This window comes from Ictalurus punctatus, chromosome 9 (genome assembly GCF_001660625.3).
Source record: "Ictalurus punctatus breed USDA103 chromosome 9, Coco_2.0, whole genome shotgun sequence".
NCBI lineage: Eukaryota > Metazoa > Chordata > Actinopteri > Siluriformes > Ictaluridae > Ictalurus > Ictalurus punctatus.
Window position 1 is genome coordinate 1,417,501 of NC_030424.2, and position 20,354 is coordinate 1,437,854.

General features: G+C 44.0%; 2 protein-coding genes across 11 annotated transcripts in view; both read left to right on the plus strand.

The window, feature by feature from the left end:
* Positions 1–12,886, plus strand: part of fyna (FYN proto-oncogene, Src family tyrosine kinase a) — a 15,653-nt gene extending 2,767 nt beyond the window's left edge. Inside the window, exons 2-13 of one of the 2 annotated variants that reach the window (XM_017476919.3) lie at positions 4,465–4,561; positions 5,178–5,437; positions 6,045–6,141; positions 6,693–6,791; positions 7,058–7,161; positions 7,778–7,927; positions 8,075–8,239; positions 8,498–8,677; positions 9,091–9,167; positions 9,313–9,466; positions 10,674–10,805; positions 11,033–12,886. In XM_017476919.3, the coding sequence (XP_017332408.1) occupies positions 5,188–5,437; positions 6,045–6,141; positions 6,693–6,791; positions 7,058–7,161; positions 7,778–7,927; positions 8,075–8,239; positions 8,498–8,677; positions 9,091–9,167; positions 9,313–9,466; positions 10,674–10,805; positions 11,033–11,241 (1,617 nt within the window). In that variant the 5' untranslated portion in view covers positions 4,465–4,561; positions 5,178–5,187 and the 3' untranslated portion in view covers positions 11,242–12,886. The remainder of the gene's footprint in view (positions 1–4,464; positions 4,562–5,177; positions 5,438–6,044; positions 6,142–6,692; positions 6,792–7,057; positions 7,162–7,777; positions 7,928–8,074; positions 8,240–8,497; positions 8,678–9,090; positions 9,168–9,312; positions 9,467–10,673; positions 10,806–11,032) is intronic. The other variant, XM_017476920.3, reaches the window with a different exon arrangement.
* Positions 12,887–15,201: 2,315 nt separating this feature from the next.
* Positions 15,202–20,354, plus strand: part of si:ch211-266g18.10 (titin) — a 31,499-nt gene continuing 26,346 nt past the window's right edge. For 4 of the 9 annotated variants that reach the window (XM_053682583.1, XM_053682587.1, XM_053682586.1 and 1 more), the window contains exons 1-5: positions 15,204–15,530; positions 19,472–19,669; positions 19,773–19,877; positions 19,956–20,042; positions 20,208–20,312. In XM_053682583.1, coding sequence (XP_053538558.1) covers positions 15,512–15,530; positions 19,472–19,669; positions 19,773–19,877; positions 19,956–20,042; positions 20,208–20,312 — 514 coding nt within the window. In that variant the 5' untranslated portion in view covers positions 15,204–15,511. Of the gene's footprint in view, positions 15,531–19,471; positions 19,670–19,772; positions 19,878–19,955; positions 20,043–20,207; positions 20,313–20,354 lie in introns of all 9 variants that reach the window. The other 5 variants (XM_053682588.1, XM_053682589.1, XM_053682585.1 and 2 more) reach the window with 3 other exon arrangements.

Here is a 20,354-nt window from a genome sequence, read left to right on the forward strand (position 1 = left end):
TAACAGCCAGCGTGACGTTATTAACAGCCAGCGTGACGTTATTAACAGCCAGCGTGACGTTATTAAGAGCCAGTGTGACGTTATTAACAGCCAGCGTGACGTTATTAACAGCCAGCGTGACGTTATTAAGTGCGAGGGTGACGCTATGTAGTGCCAGCGTGACGTTATTAAGAGCCAGCGTGACGTTATTAACAGCCAGCGTGACGTTATTAAGAGCCAGCGTGACGTTATTAAGTGCGAGGGTGACGCTATGTAGTGCCAGCGTGACGTTATTAACAGCCAGCGTGACGTTATTAACAGCCAGCGTGACGTTATTAACAGCCAGCGTGACGTTATTAACAGCCAGCGTGACGTTATTAACAGCCAGCGTGACGTTATTAAGTGCGAGGGTGACGCTATGTAGTGCCAGCGTGACGTTATTAACAGCCAGCGTGACGTTATTAACAGCCAGCGTGACGTTATTAAGAGCCAGCGTGACGTTATTAAGAGCCAGCGTGACGTTATTAAGTGCGAGGGTGACGCTATGTAGTGCCAGCGTGACGTTATTAACAGCCAGCGTGACGTTATTAACAGCCAGCGTGACGTTATTAAGAGCCAGCGTGACGCTATGTAGTGCCAGTGTGACGTTATTAAGAGCCAGTGTGACGTTAATAAGAGCCAGTGTGACGCTAATAAGAGCCAGTGTGACGCTATGTAGTGCCAGTGTGACGTTATTAAGAGCCAGCGTGACGTTATTAAGTGCGAGGGTGACGCTATGTAGTGCCAGCGTGACGTTATTAACAGCCAGCGTGACGTTATTAACAGCCAGCGTGACGTTATTAACAGCCAGCGTGACGTTATTAACAGCCAGCGTGACGTTATTAACAGCCAGCGTGACGTTATTAAGTGCGAGGGTGACGCTATGTAGTGCCAGCGTGACGTTATTAACAGCCAGCGTGACGTTATTAACAGCCAGCGTGACGTTATTAAGAGCCAGCGTGACGTTATTAAGTGCGAGGGTGACGCTATGTAGTGCCAGCGTGACGTTATTAACAGCCAGCGTGACGTTATTAACAGCCAGCGTGACGTTATTAAGAGCCAGCGTGACGCTATGTAGTGCCAGTGTGACGTTATTAAGAGCCAGTGTGACGCTCTGTAGTGCCAGTGTGACGTTATTAAGAGCCAGTGTGACGCTATGTAGTGCCAGTGTGACACTATTAAGAGCCAGTGTGACACTATTAAGAGCCAGTGTGACGTTATTAAGAGCCAGTGTGACACTATTAAGTGCCAGTGTGACGCTATGTAGTGCCAGTGTGACACTATTAAGTGCCAGTGTGACGCTATGTAGTGCCAGTGTGATGCTTATTAAGTGCCAGTGTGACGTTCTGTAGTGCCAGTGTGACGCTATTAAGAGCCAGTGTGACGGTATGTAGTGCCAGTGTGACGTTCTGTAGTGCCAGTGTGACGCTATTAAGAGCCAGTGTGACGCTCTGTAGTGCCACTGTGACGTTAATAAGTGCCAGTGTGACGCTCTGTAGTGCCAGTGTGACGCTATTAAGTGCCAGTGTGACGCTCTGTAGTGCCACTGTGACGTTATTAAGAGCCAGTGTGACGGTATGTAGTGCCAGTGTGACGCTATTAAGAGCCAGTGTGACGCTCTGTAGTGCCAGTGTGACGTTATTAAGAGCCAGTGTGACGCTCTGTAGTGCCAGTGTGACGTTATTAAGTGGCAGTGTGACGCTCTGTAGTGCCACTGTGACGTTATTAAGAGCCAGTGTGACGCTCTGTAGTGCCAGTGTGACACTATTAAGAGCCAGTGTGACGTTATTAAGTACCAGTGTGACGCTATTAAGAGCCAGTGTGACGCTATGCCGTGCCAGTGTGATGCTATGTAGTGCCAGTGTGATGCTATGTAGTGCCAGTGTGACGCTATTAAGAGCCAGTGTGACGCTCTGTAGTGCCAGTGTGATGTTATTTAGAGCCAGTGTGACGCTATTAAGAGCCAGTGTGACTCTATGCCGTGCCAGTGTGATGCTCTGTAGTGCCACTGTGACGTTAAGTGCCAGTGTGATGCTCTGTAGTGCCACTGTGACGTTAAGTGCCAGTGCGACGCTATTAAGAGCCAGTGTGATGCTATGTAGTGCCAGTGTGACGCTATGTAGTGCCAGTGCGACGTTATTAAGAGCCAGTGCGACGCTATTAAGTGGCAGTGTGATGGTATGTAGAGCCAATGTGACGCTATTAAGAGCCAGTGTGACTCTATGTAGTGCCAGTGTGACGTTCTGTAGTGCCACTGTGACGTTATTAAGAGCCAGTGTGACGCTCTGTAGTGCCAGTGCGACGCTATTAAGTGCCAATGCGATGATATGTAGTGCCAGTGCGACGCTCTGTAGTGCCAGTGCGACGTTATTAAGAGCCAGTGTGATGGTATGTAGTGCCAGTGCGACGTTATTAAGAGCCAGTGCGAAGCTCTATAGTGCCAGTGCGACGCTCTGTAGTGCCAGTGCGAAGCTCTATAGTGCCAGTGTGACGTTATTAAGAGCCAGTGCGACGTTATTAAGTGCCAGTGCGACGCTCTGTAGTGCCAGTGCGACGCTCTATAGTGCCAGTGTGACGCTATGTAGTGCCAGTGCGACACTATTAACTTTGTAGAATGTTTGTGTTTATGCGAGCCTGTTTTCCCCCACGAGCCCGGATCACGCCGATCGACGACGTAAGCAGAACATCAGCATTTTAATCACAGACCGATCGTTAGAGGCTCTTCCTCGTGTATTCTGACATGGACAACGTGGTCATTACCGCACAGTCAGGCGAGAGTTCGTTTGGCCTTCGTGTAGCGTAACGAGTAATAATCTCGAAAGTCCGCCGAAGGGAATCGCAGTATAAAACCGAGTTAAAGCTTTAAAGGTGCGTAACATCCACCGGCTCCTAAAGGTACCAACCCAGCGACAAGGCCTGGTACCGTTTAGTACCCTTCTTTCTGAGAGTGTGAAACACAAGAAAAGAAAACGCTTTGTACCAGTTTTACAGCCAAATTAAGAAGTGCGTGTTTTTATGAGACGTCCGAGAGCAGGTTGTTCAGTCCTGTGGAGTGCAGGTTAAAGTTTTGACCTACACGCTGTAATTTCGTACTTTCGGATACAATCACAGGGAACATCTTGCACTCGCATCACGGCCCGTGACGTCCCACTGCACAGCTCGCGCTTTAAATTTAGCCCCTCGTTATTCCTACCTAACCTCACGAACCATAAGCTATTTTTAGATTCTCATCTGAAAGAAGCACAAAATCTACTAACACAGACGCTCGGTTATATCTGACGTCTGACTGAAGTGGGAAAATGATCGTTTCTTAGTTGTTGTTTTGTCTTTTTTTTCGTTTTTTTTTTTATAGAAAACGCACGTGGCCCCGGAATAAGATTTCAATCCTCAAGTGATTCAGTGATTTTTTTATATTTTAAGATTTTCGATGGTTTTAATATGGGGGAATATGCGCACAGTGCGCACTGTCATCGTGAAGGACACTTGACAATAACCCGCGCGTTTTAAAATGTCTTAAAACTTTACATACATAATTCTAAATGTAATTCAGGACATCGCGTTGGATCTGACATCAGAGGACGTTTTTTTGTTAATAATAATAAGTATTTTAATGAGTACATTTCAAGGTATGGTGTAGTTGCAGTGGACTAGGTCAAATTTCCGTCAACGTTCCGTGTAGAGCGGCTGTGCAGTGGCACGTCAGACCCGTCGCATATGGGTCCCATTGCCACGTACACAGTTCTCATATAGAAATATCTCACTAGAGTTTGTAGTTGATTTCTAGCTTGAACTTTTTCCAACTTTTTTTTTTTTTTTAAACCAAAAATACGGAAAATAAACGCAGATATCCTGACGTGTGTCAACTACAGGTGACGTGGAACTACTACTCAAGGTAACACACGAATACAAACCGTTTACCGAGGTCTTCTACACACGACCACCGCCGCCACGCGCGGGTTGACGCCCGACGTTCTCCGAGAACGTCCGTTTCTCGCGTCCGCGCGCGGAGATAGTTTTCCGTTTCCGGAAAAAGCTTCGTTTTGACTGACGCGGTGGTGTTTTCTTCTGAACGAGAGGCTGAGACCAAGAGGAAAACGATGTTGTGTCGGGACGGCACCTAAATCAAAATACAAATATGGTGTCTGTGTATGTTTAAAACACGGTCCCCTGTCGCACTTTGTACGATCGTAGTACGATTAATACGACGTGTGTAGCTTTTCATTCATTCATTCATTCATTTTTTTTTTTTTTTTTTTTACACGTGTCCTTGTTTACATTGACACGTGGCTGATATGTTTTACTGACATGGCAGCAAACCTAAAAAAGACGTGGTGGAAAAGACGTGGTGTTTTGCGATATTACCCACACGTGCATGAAGAATAAACATACCCCCCTCTCTCTCTCTCTCTCTCTCTCTCTTTTTATTTTCTCTCTTCCCTCTCTCAGGCTTGGTTTTCCGAGGAGCCAATCGTAGATGTTCTTACTCCATCTTTAATTGAATGGAATGCAAATACTCGGCTGTGGTGCCCCAGTGCTCGCCGCGGTATGTCTAATAGACATCTGTTTGCGTTTTCTTGCTCTGTGTGTGTGTGTGTGTGTGTGTGTGTGTGTGTGTGTGTGTGTGTCACTTTTCCAGCCTTCGCTGCCATCGCCTTCGCCGCTCCGGAGTCTAAGCGACGACGCCTTTACGTGCAGCGCTACAATAGTAGGACTAGAGTCGTAGCGAAGCCTGCTATTGTGTGCTAAATTCATAACTTGGGCCTGCTGTGAAAGAACGTGACGGTGCGATGGCGTTGCCGACCTCGCCCATGTGGTTTATTCGTACAAGAACCAAAAGTAGAAGAGTACAGCCGTTTGTTTTGTTCGCTAAGACGGAGGCCGGAGAAAGACCGCTGCTACATGTAAAAGCACTAGTCTGTGTAGTCTGTATTAAATTGATCCGATTTCATTTCCAATCATTTGCGTTTTCCGCCTGCGGGACCGATTCCAGAAGTCGACCTGGCATAAATAAACATGACCCTGTGTGCGGGTGCGTTGGTGACCGAAAGAAAACGACGATTTTGGGTGTAGCGCTTTTTTTTTCCTTCTTCTTTTTTTTTCCTTTAGTTATTTATAGCTCTTAGCATAAACGATGGTTCGTTTTCCTCTCCTCCAATCAGAATCTAGATAATGGGCTGTGTACAATGTAAGGACAAAGAGGCAACCAAACTGACAGATGAGAGAGAGACGAGTGTTTCCCAGCACGCTGGGTACCGCTATGGGGCCAACCCGACGCCCCAGCACTACCCCAGCTTTGGGGTCACCGCCATTCCTAACTACAACAACTTCCACGCGCCCGTCAGTCAGGGGACCGTGGCGGTGTTCGGAGGAGTGAACAGCTCGTCGCACTCGGGAACTCTGCGCTCACGTGGTGGAACAGGTGGAGTTTTATATTTTATTCATCAGAATAGTTATATATAACCCGTCTCATCATCGTACCACTCTTCTGATCGGTCAGATTTTTGATTCCGGTCACTAAGAGATAAAGGTCTGTGTGTTCCCATGTTAAATTTTCACATCACGATAGTTGCCCGAAATTTCATCATATGCATATTATCATGCGTTGTTGTTGTTGTTGTTGTTGTAGAAAATGTATGCTAATAAATGCAGGAATTGTCTTATTGCCTTCCCGAGAAGGACGCACAATTCTCCTTGAAATAAAGGACCTTTATACCACAGCGCTGTAGAATGCTGAAATCCGATTGGTCAGAAGTTATTCATTCATTTTCTCGAAAGCAGCTCGCACAACGGATTATTGACCGTTCCAGCGCGCTGACACCGGAGACTCCTTCCATACACGTTAGATAAACGTCTCTTACAGAAAACATCGCCGTGCCAATGATTTTATTTATATTTATATATATATATGAGAGAGAGAGAGCTTCATTCAACAGCGCTGTGCTGTAATAATACAATAACGCACCTTTACAATCTCGTTCCTGCGTCCGCGTTCCTAATATCCTGCGTTCTGTCGTTGGCGTCTGCAGGAGTCACACTCTTCGTAGCACTTTACGATTACGAGGCGAGGACGGAGGACGATCTCAGTTTTAGGAAAGGAGAAAAATTCCAAATCCTCAACAGCACGTGAGTATAACACCGCTCCAGCCGTGCGTTTTCGTCGTCAAGGACTACGCTTTTATTTATTTATTTATTTATTTATTTATTTATTTTATTTATTTATTGGGGGGGTGGTATTGTTCCACAATTGAAAATAAATGAATAAATCTATAACAGATGTGATGTACGTACATGTGTGGAAGAGCAAAGGAGATAAATAGAGCCTTTTCGAATTCATATTCAGGAATAGCTTGAACTGGTTTGTTTACAGTGTCCGTGTGGAATGTAACCGGAGTCCATGACTGTGGCGGTTATTTTATTAAGGAAGAAACTTCCCGTTCTTACAGCCAGTGTAAGAATATAATGTAGACATCCCGCTCGTGCATTATCGCGTCACGTTGTGCTACTAGATGAGACGTCCTGTCAGCTAGCATAGCTATCGTCGCTTACTGTACGCCACGCCCTAAACAGAAGCAGTTTCTTATCCGTTCTCCTGAAACGCGCAGTCTCGAGACCGTCTTTTTTATGACATCCACTTTATTTATACTGTAATTTATATTTCTATTGCTGTCCTCCAGGGAAGGAGACTGGTGGGAGGCTCGCTCCCTCACTACAGGTGGAACAGGATACATACCCAGCAATTACGTGGCTCCAGTAGATTCGATCCAGGCCGAAGAGTGAGTTCAATTTGTGTGCGCTTAAAAAACAAAACCCGCTTGTACACAATCTAGTGCACTATTTTGAGAATCTGTCTTTTTCTAGTCTAGTCTAGGAATGTACTGTGCGCTCCACTAGCATCCAAAATGGGTACAGAATAATACCCATAATGCACTGTGATGTATAAGCTGTATATCAAACCGGGTCTAGGTTTAGACCTGACATTTCCCGTCGACATCACTGCCTCGTCGTTAAAGTTATTCGTCTCCGTGTGTTTTTTCCGCAGCTGGTACTTTGGGAAACTCGGGCGTAAGGATGCAGAGAGGCAGCTGCTGTCGAACGGAAATCCTCGGGGCACTTTTCTCATCAGGGAAAGTGAAACCACTAAAGGTAACTAGTTTTGAATACGGACTGGCACTGTATGGAGGACTACAGACTGGTAAATGGGTGTGAATAATAATAATGATGGTGGTGGTGGTGGTGGAAGATACCTTGGGAACCGGTGGAGTCACCTGATAGCAGCCTTGGTGAACATGTTCCAGGTTGGTGTGCTCAAAGCAGTGCCTTCAGGCTAGGTTCCCACCGGTTACAGAACCGGTTTGGCGTGTTTTTAGCAGTGGTCTGTATTACAGAATTAGCATAACAGAGACATTGTTTAGGTAGTCAAGGTGGGGGGGGTTGGGTGCAGCCGTAGATGGCGTAGATGTTGACGTAAACAGATCAACCGGGGACTTGCAAAGTCGAGCTGGTTGTGGAAGTTCTCTCTGACAGTTGCTCATTTGGCTCACGCTTTCAACCAAGACGTACAACTGGGCAGATAAGCCTTAAGGGTCGTGCGCAAGGAGACGCTCATGCTAGCTTGGCATGTTTGATAACACCACCAGGCCATGGAGGGGAAAAAACATCCATCTAGACTTTATTTCTCCATCTTAAATAATCTGATTGCCTGTTTTGTTGTCATCGTCGCCCCCCCCACCCCCCACCCCCCTCTCTCTCTGTCTTTCAGGAGCGTATTCCTTATCTATACAGGATTGGGATGATGTTAAAGGTGATCACGTGAAACACTATAAGATCCGTAAGCTTGACAACGGAGGCTACTACATCACCACCCGGGCTCAGTTTGAGACGCTGCAACAGCTCGTCCACCATTACTCTGGTAAATCCGAGTCAGCTGACCAAATACGATTTTCAGATACATGAACGCCGTGCGCGAAAATGAACCGACAGAGCAGCCGTCGTCGTCTATATCTTGGCGATGTTTCTAACAGCACGCCGTGGTGTTTGTTTGTGTTTGTGTGCGCAGCGAGGGCTGCGGGACTGTGCTGTCGATTGATAGTCCCCTGCCATAAAGGCATGCCTCGCCTTGCGGATCTGTCAGTCAAAACCAAAGACGTGTGGGAAATCCCGCGAGAGTCGCTTCAGCTCATCAAGCGCTTGGGGAACGGCCAGTTCGGCGAGGTCTGGATGGGTGCGTGTTAATTCTTTTTCGACAGGTTCAAGCCAGACTGAGAAAGATTCATCAGTGGATAATCTCTGCTGACTGGTTTAATCCAGGATTCAGCTTAATCATTGAGGCCCGTGTCCGTTTAAATACCATTAATGCGAATTACAGGTGATTTTTATTCGCTGCCATTTTAATGCATTAGGCCAGAAGAGGATGATTCATCCGCGTGTGTTAGACGGTGGGTTATTTCTCAGATTTTGCAATCTTCCCAATAAATCGCAGGTACTTGGAACGGCACCACGAAAGTAGCGGTGAAGACCTTGAAACCAGGCACCATGTCCCCCGAGTCGTTCCTGGAGGAAGCTCAGATCATGAAGAAACTGAGACACGACAAGCTAGTGCAGCTGTACGCCGTCGTCTCCGAAGAGCCTATTTACATCGTCACGGAGTACATGGGCAAAGGTCAGAAAGTGTCGAATTTTCTCCAGCGTCAGATTTCTGTCTTATTAAATTCAAAAAGAGAGGAAAAAAGTGAGACGATGTCGAGGGTTCGATGTAGCTACGAACGAATTAAAAAGTATGAAATCCTTCCTTTCATGAATACGGAATCGTTAGCGTTCGACGTAAGAGGAATAAAACGCATCAGAATCAGCCATTATTGGAAATTAATCAACTTTCAAGGGTGGCCATTTCTACCTGCTGTTGATTATTTTCCTGTCAGTGCTGACCATTTTACAAGTCACGGTTAAACTGTGTCTGTTATTTGATCGCAACGGTAACACAAAGACCACGTGGACATTTGTGGTTCTGCACTGTTTTTGTTTTGTCACATTTCTGATCCCAGATGATTGACATCCCATACAATCAATTTTCAGGGAGCTTGCTGGACTTTTTGAAGGACGGTGAAGGACGGAGCCTTAAATTGCCGAACCTTGTAGACATGGCAGCTCAGGTAGGAAAACCCGAAACGTTGCTCACTCTGCCTTCTCTAGTGTAGCATCGCCTCACCTGCAGAGGGCGCACGACTATACAAATACAAGTCATAATACAACACACGTCGGTGATCTTGCAAACCGAGCACGTGCGGTGTCTTTCAGGTGGCTGCAGGCATGGCTTACATCGAGAGAATGAACTACATCCACAGAGATCTGCGGTCGGCCAACATCCTCGTGGGTGACAGTTTAGTATGCAAGATTGCGGACTTTGGCCTGGCCAGGCTGATCGAGGACAACGAATACACAGCTAGACAAGGTGAGCGAATGGCGGAAAAGGGCTCGTATGGTGTTATTACTGTATTTTTAAAGAAGAATTTGCCCTCTAGCAGGTGCCGGTCCAACCACAGCCAAACAACAGATGTGTTAAACCTTTGCATTAGTCTAATGTTGTCATCTGTCATCCACTGGATGCATCACACTAGTGAACAAAGCACAGCTGTCGTCATGGTGAGCAGAAATCACAATATTGCAGCCCAACAGAAATGTCTACAGCGAGCGGCTGCGTCTGGTTTCTTATTAGTACTCCTAGAATAAACATATACGCTTCACGTAATCTACGGATTATCGTCGTGTGATAAATACCGGAAGCCATTTAATACACAGCAGCAATCTGATTGGATGAAAAAGGTCGAAACAGCTGTGCCATTTTGTCTGATAATAGCAGGGTTAGTTTGCCAAATCTGCATTATTTTAAGCCAAATACAACAACAACAAATAATAATGGCTGTATTATAAAAGATAACGTGTGTGTATATATATATATATATATATATATATATATATATATATATATATATATATATATATATATATATATATATACACACCGTATCTACTTTAGTTAGATTTGGAAGAAAAGTGGGACATTATTAGTAATAGCAGTAGTGTTAGTAATAGTAGCATAAATAGTATTAGTAATAGCAGTGGTAGTAGGAGTAGTACTACTAGTAGTAGGAGTAAAAGTAATAGTAATAGCGGTAGAATTAATAGTAGTAGTAATAATAATAACAGTAGTAATAGTAGTAGTAATAGATGCGGTAGTAGTGGTAGTAGTACTAGCTGTACTTGTAGTAAAAGGAGTAGTAATAGCAATAATAGAGTAGTAGTAATAATAATAATAATAATAATAATAGGAGTAGTACTCTTACTAACAGCACTGAGTCAGTATCAGGTGTTGGTCATTAAGAGACAACACTTTGTGTGTTAAGTGTGCAGTTGTGTGCCGGTCTTGGGAAAACCCATAGGACGTCGCTGTGGCTAAATTCTGTCCAACTAAAATTGGACGGTCTCTAAACAGACTGTCGAATTGGATTCCACCTTCATATGAGCAGTGCAATACCAAAAACTCATCCGTCTCAGTTCTCAGTGATATATTCTTGGCCGTGGACTGTAATATTACTCTCCAGCATGAGTTACGCTCGGCGTTTAGTCTCGGCCAATCGTACACCTGCGTTCTGTCTTAGGTGCCAAGTTCCCGATCAAATGGACGGCCCCCGAAGCCGCGCTCTACGGACGGTTCACCATTAAATCAGACGTGTGGTCGTTTGGAATACTGCTGACGGAGCTGGTGACCAAAGGCCGTGTGCCGTATCCAGGTAAAACACTTCTGTTAGTATTACTGTCCAGTACTCGGGGTCGGGGAAGAGGAATGAAGGACACGAGTAGGTAGATGAGCCTGGAGATGATCATTCAAAAACAAGGAAATGATTTCATTTTGTTTATTTTAGTTACCTTGTGTTTTCAACTGTGCTTTTGTACATATGTTCTACTATTTACTCATTACTGTGTTTTTTTGTTGTTGTTGTTGTTGTTTTTTTTAAAGGGATGAATAACCGTGAGGTGTTGGAGCAGGTGGAGCGTGGATACAGGATGCCGTGCCCTCAGGACTGCCCGATCTCTCTGCACGAGCTCATGCTGCAGTGCTGGAAGCGAGATCCCGAGGAGAGACCCACGTTCGAGTACCTGCAGGCGTTTTTGGAGGACTACTTCACTGCCACCGAGCCCCAATACCAACCAGGAGACAACCTCTAAGCCGCCAACAAGACAACAGCTGGAGAGTTAAAGCGAGTGGATTCGTGCTTTAATCTCGAAGATTACAACACCAGTCCGGTCACTTTGACTTACTAATGCTGTTAGACGTTGTGGTGGGGGGGATGGATGGATGGATAGATAGATAAACAAATAAATAAATAAATACATCACCTGGACGACGGAAAACCTCCTTAGAACTCGAGAGCCAGAGGAAAACGCATCGCCGCGACACGCACTGTCCCGAACGACGACACGCTGCACGATCGATGATTAAAGCTTCCAGATTCGTTGCCATTTCGATCCAGTATTCGACCCGTTACTCATCTTCCATGAAAAGGACGTGCCATCTTAAACGTGTTCACTAGAGCCAAACCATATTTTGGGGACATCACACGAGTGTTTGGGAGACAGGAAAAAAAGAAAGAAAAAAAAGAAAAGAATTAAGGATAACGGATGTTTGTATGTAGTGTAAATAGGATTGTGTTTACTTAACCCCGTTTTAGGCTTTATATTACTTTTTATAATGCTTTTTATTTGATTTGATTTGTTGATTTTTTTTTTTTTTTACATTTTTTTTTCTCGTATCGAGTCACTGCTCAGAGAGAAAAAAAAGTATGAATACCGAGGCTGAAACAAGACGACTAGTTCTGGAAACGGCCTCTTTGAAAACGTCCGGGACTCTCTTGATTATTTATTCCAGTAACCACACCCTCTTTCTTTAACTTGGAGAAATCCTGCAGCACATAGCTTAGCGTTCCTGACACTAAACCTTGTGACTTTTTTTCACCGAATGGAAAATTTTGTGCGTGCACTGGTGACTCTGCTCAGCTTTATTATTATTATTATTATTATTATTATTATTATTATTATTATTATTATTTGCACCTGCTTTTAGCAAAAGCTCAGTGTCTCCATTCCCTCCCCCTCCCCTCCCCCTCCTTGCTAGTGCATTTTTCTATTTAGTCACTTTGGATTAACGATAGAAGAATTATGCATCGATATAGTAATCAGGCTGTGTGGGCATTATGCTTGACTATACCTGCATCTCTCTCTCTCTCTCTCTCTAGCGAAGATGATCAAATAAAATAAATGACTAACATCATCATTGTTGTAAGAGGCATAAAAGCAAAGCGTTTAATTGCATTACAATGTGCTATGATTTAACATAACTAAGTAGGGGAAAAAAAAGAAGAAAAAAAAAACCTTTATATTAACTCTACTGAGCTTGTCTAGCTTCGTTCTGGCCCTGATTTCTGTCCCTGATTTAAAACGATATCAAAACATCATGTCTGGACCGCATTTAACCTCGATCGGTATGTCCAAATGTCGAAAGCCCTCGTCTATCGAGCAGCATTAGCAGGCCCATTTTCACCTCGTTTCCATTCCAGCTTTCACTCGAATATCCAGTGAAGGTTTTTCTATAGAATAGTGCACACTATAGTACGCCGTACGAACACGGGCTCCAACTCCGACCTCATGGTTTTCACCAGATTCTCTCTTCTTCTTCTTCTTCTTCTTCTTTTGTTTCTTAATCATCCATTTGAATGAATTAATTCATAGATATAGTGTTTTTATTTAATTGTTGTTGTTTTTTTTTTCATTTATGCACAAGCATTTGTAGAATAAAGACTCATGCCCAAGCCCATTTCTTTGGATTTTATGTTTCTCTTCTGAAGTTACTATTATTATTATTATTATTATTATTATTATTATTATTAATAATAAATTATCTTCATTTATCTTTGTCTTTCTTATACCACAGTTTGTTTGGATTCTCAAATCTGATTGGTCAGAAGATGTTGATTACTCAGCTGCAAGAGAAACGACCGATTTTACATTCACGCGCTTGTTCGAGTACCGTACGTTATCAATTCAAGTAACGGCTCGTACACGGACACACGAGTCTGATCTTAAAACGTGGCGTTGTTTAACAAAGGACGACGTCATGGTTGACGTCTTCTGTAAGGAGATGTTTATTTAACGTTTTATGGTAAGGAGTCTCTTAGGTCTTTTAGCGCTTTCTGGTTTCTCTGTGACGATCTGCTTTTCTCATCCGTGTCAACATCGAGAGTGGGAAAAGAGATGCTGGTGAGGAAACGACCGTTTATAGCGGCTATGACGTTAAAGCGAAACAACTAACTTGTTTCCAGGCCATTAAATGTGACCATAAATGGATAAATAGTACATCGTGTGACTCGTGAGCCAATCCCTGTGGTATAAGAGGAATAAATGAGTTCGAGACATGCTGTTACTGGAAAATAATCAACTTTGTTGTTTATGTTCTTATAAACGTGTGTCCCAGAGTGTTTTTTTAAAAATTCCCCTTACATAAATTTTTGTTTATCGCTGTATAATATTTGCTTGAAATTTACTTTAGCATGAACAGAGGTGTATCGGTCTCTCACGAGTATGTTTTAGTGCGTGCGACGATGGACCGATCACAGATAATCCTGGACCACAGTCGATGTTTGTCAGTATTCGTACACCGATCAGCCGTAACATTAAAACCACCTGCCTAATATTGTGTCGGTCCCCCTTGTGCCACCAAAACAGCTCTGACTCGTCAGCTCTGAAGGTGTGCCGTGGTATCTGGCACCAGTGTGGAATTCGGAGGCCGAGTCAACACCTTGAATGCTTTGTCACGTTCCTTAAACCGTTCCTTAACAGTTTTTACACTGTGTCAGCGCGCATTATCGTGCTGAAAGAGGTCACTGGTATTAGGGTTGCCGTGAAGGCGTGTACTTGGTCTGAAACAACGTTTAGGTAGGTGGTACGTGTTATATTTACATCCACGTGAACGCCAGGACACAAGGCTTCCCAGCAGAACATTCCCCAGAGCGTCACACTGCCTCCGCCAACTCGCCTTCTTCCCAAAGTGCATCGTGATGCCATCTCTTCCCCAGGTAAGCGACGCACACACGCACACGCGCACGCACGTACGCACCCAGCCATAAACATGATGTAAAACAAAACGTGATTCATCAGACCAGCCCACCTTCTTCCATTACTCCATGGTCCAGTTCTGATGCCCATTACAGGTGCTTTCAAGCAGTGGACAGGGCTCAGCACGGGCGCTCTGACCGGTCTGCAGCTCCATACGCAGCATCTACCAGAGCCAGCATTAATGTTTTCAGCAATTTGTGCTCCAGTAGGACAATTTGTGCCCATCTCCTGTGGGATCGGACCAGACGGGCTAGCCTTCGCAACTTCGAGAACTGACCGTTCACTTACTGCCTAATATATCCCACTCCTGGACAGGTGCCATGGCTTTAATCTCATGGCTGATCGGTGTACGTAAGTTATAACCCATAGCTCAACCCTAATAGCGTCGTCGTTGAGCTCTCGCTAGATCAGAAGTCAGCGTGAACAGGATGTGGTTTAGCGTAATCCTTTATTGCTCAGGTTTTCAGCCCTGGTCCTGGAGCAGTAGTACTGAAATGTCCGAATGGCCTTCTGGTACAGCACTATTTCAGTCCATCTCCAGATGATGGCTATTACATATTCTCTGTTTTCTCTAGTATACTGGTTATAAATAAGGGGATCAGTTCTATGAAATCCCAGATGAAAATACATCCTCTGAGATTTGATTAAAGACTGCTTTAAAATAAATAAATAAATAAATCGGATATGAGACATAATAATAATAATAATAATAATAATAATAATAATAAGGGCTAAAGCGGTGCGTTGGTTTTAAATCTGAGTCGGTCTGGAGGAAAGTCAAAGCGTGGCGTGAGCATTTTTTAATAAACATACATGCATGCATAATGATGACGGTGAATGGAGAATGGAAAACTAATGATCCGATTCATATCAAACACATCATCATGGCTGACGAGGTCAGACTTCAGACTTCCCCCTGAAGCCTAAAAAGGCGAGGCTGTGAGCAGCTGGTGGAAGGAACACAGGCTAAGAATAACCAGTGGCTGTGGTGGATAAGGTTACCTTGAAACGTTTGTGCATGTTTTCTTGCCCCATGGCCATGTGAGGCGCCAATTACACTGCTGAAATGATTAGCAAGTAGTGTTCGCTGCCTCCGTACAGCCTCAGTGCCTCTTCAGAGTTCCCCCGCACCATCTTGCCACACTGCCCTTCACCATGCTCACTGAAGATACTTTCAGAGATTAGATTTTTGGACTCGCTTAATAAGGTTCCACCTGTGGATTGTATGGGGGGGACTAGCAAGCCGGGCAGCGTTACCATCAGCCAGGTGGAACCACTGTAACGGGACAGGACGAGATCAGCTAAAGCCTCCACAGCAAGTCACACTATGACTAACGAAACTAAAGGTATTGCGTTATTTATTTATTTATAGACTTTATAATTTAGTTGAATGGGAAGAATGCATATAATATATACACTGTGTGTGTGTGTGTGTGTGTGTGTGTGTGTGTGTGTGTGTGTTTAAATGATGTAATAGATTTTTAAAAAACTTAGATATTTAATCTGCGTGCTTTTGTTTTGTGCCACACTGATTATCAGACGTGTTTTAAAGACAAATCAATAGATCTCTGTGATTAGTCAATAAAATTAAAAGGTTCAGTAAAAAAATAAATAAATAAATAATAATAATAATAAATCAAACGTACACAATATCTAGTTCAGGGGTTCCCAAACTTTTCCAGGGCAAGGCCCCCCAAATGGCATTAACATTTGCCCGAGGCCCCCCTTTTGCAAGATGTCTGTAAAACACATTAAAAATTCAGACTTATGAATACCCCCCCCCCCCTTTTTTATTTTTTATTAATAATTACAGCTTACATCTTTACATTACATTAGGAATTGATTGTGTGTGTGTGTGTGTGTGTGTGTGTGTGTGTGTGGTCGTCTGAAAAAAAAAAAATCATATTTATTTATTTTTCACACCAAATTGTTGAGGCCCCCCGGGCGCCCCCTGGTGGCTCCCAAGTGGCCCCCACTTTGAAAACCACCGATCTAGTTGATCAGTATTTGCATACAAGGCTTTATATCACGATCGTGCCACAGCTCTGCTGAATTCTCAAAGCTTTCTGTAAGGGAACGTCGATGTAATTGTTATGGAAGGAGTCTCCAGTATCGGAGCGTTTGAACAGAAGCGGATGGCCGATGTGGACAGTGGTGGCTCAACATTTATTGATCAGAAGGTTGTGGGTTCGAGCCCCGGCACTTCCAAGCTACCACTGTTGGGCCCTTGCGTAACCCTCTCTGCTCCAGGGGCGCCGTATCGTATCATGGCTTATTGTATATGTGACAGTTAAAGGCATCTTCTTCTTCTTCTTAAAGCTGTTACATTAGTTTTCGCACCACAGGAACGTCTTCAAGACGAAGCGCTTCGAGTGAGTTCATGACGAACGTACATATAAATGGAGAAAAAAAAAGTATCATCGTGTGCTGTGATAGAAGAGGAATTAAACCCTTCAGGGCGGGACATGGTGTTAAAGTACGGCAAATCTACAACGTTTGTGCGTTTAGATGATGTTTGTATTCAAATTGACTTACGATCGAGACGAGATGATACAGCTAAGGGTTAAGGATCTCGACCGAGGACCTACCCATGGCAGATCGGTGGTGCTGGGATTTGAACTCGCAACCTTCTGGCCAGTTGCTATAATTAAACTGTGTAACTAAACCGTTATATAATTAAACCGTTGTGTTAAAAAAAACAACGATAAGAGCTTTAGTGTGTACGTAATGATGGAGCACTGAATGATGTGAAGAATGTCAGTGGTGTGATATAACGCTCATGCTATAATATCGAGTCACTGTCTGGACCCGATGTTTAACAAGCAGCTCTGTGCAGTTAGAGTTTATTTGCTCTACTAAGTCTTAACACACACGCAAAAAAAAAAATTCTTTACACGAGTTCACTTACATTTAGTAAGCTTGAGATGTCCTGATATGCGGTACACCAAAGATAGATTCTAGACTGCACATATGAGAAGTGTGAAATATTTGGCCCGCGCCGAGTGTCGGCTCCTGCCGAGTCAAGTCACTGGAAATAAATAGACTAGTACATGTCGCAAAGAGAATTTCTGATGAGTCATTAGCATTGAAAGTGCTGCGTTTTATTCCAACTGCTTTAAGAATAATACTTTTATTTATTTATCTATTACCTGTTCATAATTACATCACCGCGTTAGTTCCTGTTAGCGCGCGTTCCCTCACCAGCCATTCTTCTCTTTCTTTTTTTTTTTTTCCTCCGTCATGACGACTTTCCCAGGATGGAAACCTCTTCTGACGGTCACGAAGTCCTGACACTAGCGACTCCTTCCGTAAATCCTTCCTGATAAACAATAATCAGACACTGTTCTTTGTTAAACAACAACACGTTTATTATAATTAGGTTTAGATGATGAATCTTTCACCTTGCTAGTCTCTGTGAAGGAACTGATAATAGAGAAGAGATGACATTAGAGCGAGCGCATTCATATATAGACTAATCAGAGCTGTGTAATAGACTGTCAGAGCTACTGATACTGAAAATTCATCAGCACGGAGAATTCAACAGTGCTTACTACTGACGATAATATTAGGATGTTTCTAAATGCACTGTATAAGCACTATACGGGTAGTAAGTCGTCTGTACTGGCTGGAGGACATGCTGAAACTAATCTATTGTGCTGAACCGAGGACGTGTTCGGCCTATAACGTCGCGTACTAGCCGAGAGAGCACGGCTGGTGCTCCTACACTGCCATCGAAAGCCTGTAATGGCTTTGCTGAATTGTTTGCTCTTGCCTCGCAGAGCCCCTCCGACACTTTGGTGTTCCTGCACCGAGTGTCCCAGCTTTAGTTTGTCCACTACAGAAGTCATTTAAGGTTGCTGAGACTTCTGAGTCTCTCCTTCAACTCTTTTTTATAAGCTGAGCTGAAATCTGAAAAGACACGCAACGTGTGTGCCTGTACTACGTGTTAAGTGTTCGCGAGGTGTTAAAAGACACGTGGGGTAGGCTGGTTGGCGTTGAAAATCCGTCTGTAGCACGTGAACGTGCGCGATTGCGTCCTGCGATGGGTCGACACCTCGTCCAGGGCGTCCCCTGGTCTGTGCCCTGGGATAGGCTCAAGGCTCGTGAGTTTCCCGCGATAGGCTCAAGGCTCCCGCGTGACCCCGTGTAGGATAAACAGTATGGACAATGGAGTTTTTCAGAGTGCGGTTCTAAATTCCTCTGCAGACAGCTCTGGTGATGAATTTAATCTGAAATGTTGCTTCCTTCAGTTAACATTACTGGCACGTTTTGGTCTCCAACAGCAATTACAACCCACTAGCCACACTAGGGCTCTTATCACACATCAGCTTCCAGAAGGTTAGCGCAAGGAACGGGAACATCTCTGACAGCTCGAGGTTCTCGGAGGAAAGCACCGACCGTCCTGTTCTCTATGGCGTATCAGACACGTGTGATTTTCAAATATGAGTCTGACTGACAGGATTAGACGGTTGTCCCACTCAAGAGCGCCATGACAAGTCCTACTTGTAATAACAGTCGTACATGATTATAGAATCTCTGTAACATGCAAGACTTGGGAGACGGTTGAGGATTTATATGCAGGAGGATATCTTGCATTGGTAGCAAGGACTAAACACAGAGAGACTCAATACTGTCTGTAGTGAACAATGGGCAAGGCACGTGTCGAAACACAGTAATGGCAATCAGAGTGAACGTTACTGGGATCGGCAAGACTTCGCAAAGCTGCGGCGGGACTTTAGTGGATGCACTTCATCGCATGTCCACATCAGATGCTTAAATATAGGTGTTTAAGCCTAAACAAGATTCTACTCATCTAAGGATTTCATTTCATTTAATACGATTATTCATTTGGGATTTGTAGTAAGGTTTAGTATAATTTGTGCTCTGGAGGGGAGTTTGAGCATTTATACCTTATGCTTGCAACAAGTGTTAATATTTAAAATAAATAAATAAATACTTCTGTGTAGGAAGCACCTGTACAACCTTAATCCAAAAGCCTCCTCTCGTCTTGTTCCTCGATTCATCTGAGCAGGTTTTAAGACTTGGTATCTCTTTAAAGAATTCCATTAATTTCCAGATCACAGGCATGAGGATGTAGGTTCAAGGCATCAACTCTAAAAACAGGAAGTAAGCCGGAAGTGGTAACACCGAGTAGGGAGACCTCTGCTGGAGGGGAAGTGGAATATCCCAGGACGGTGTGACTGAAAGAAACGTACGATCGTGATTACTGAAGCGCATCGAGTGATTAATTACTTCCCTGTTATTTCCTATCCCTATTGTACTGTAGATTCTGGAGCGGAGCCCGGCACTATGGACGTCCGAAATCAGGAAGTCGTGCACCTGACACCTCCTGAGGTCATAAACCACGGCTTCATGAAGGTCTTAAAGCGTCCCGTGCAGTGGCTGATCATCGTTGCTCTTCTGATCTCCTGGTCAGCAGCTGGAATTGTCATGTTTGACTTCGTGAGTGACGACCAGCTGACGAGTAAGTGACTTCATTTAATAACTTTATTAACAAGTGTCTATTTCAGATGATCACGTGGCTCTGAGATGAAAAAGGCCTGCATTCACATGTTTCATGTTTATAGAGCTACAACACATGAGTTCAGATCCGATGACGGCGGTGAACGAAGCCGTCGAGGGCTTTACGGACAAAATGAGCAGCTTAAATGACATTTTTAATAATGCACATGGTAAGTTTAATCACGTCAGGTGAGAGTTTAAAGGTGTGAATAAACAATTGTTATACAAACTATTATACTGACCCACAGAGTACGTTCCCGCTGTAATCACGGATCCCGTGGCAGCCGTTGACCAGTGGGCCGACGCCTCGACGTCGTTTCTGTTAGGAATACACGGTGACGTACTTGGAGTTTATTGATATTTTATTTGGATTTAACTTTACGCTTGCTCGCCTTTAACATCATTTCATTCCGACGTGGTTTATTTTCCCCGAACAATATTTATACTTCTCGCCATTTTGCACAATGTAATGATTTCTTCTCTTTGATTTTGTTCCCCAGAAAGTGTAGGAGTCACTTCTTTCCTTAAACCCGGCGGTGATGTACTGGATGAAATGAACGATTGGATTAGGAGCCTGGTCGGATATTTATTCCACATGTTTGAAGGTGCGTGACATCTCAAGTTTGCTCACTGATTATTGCAGGAAA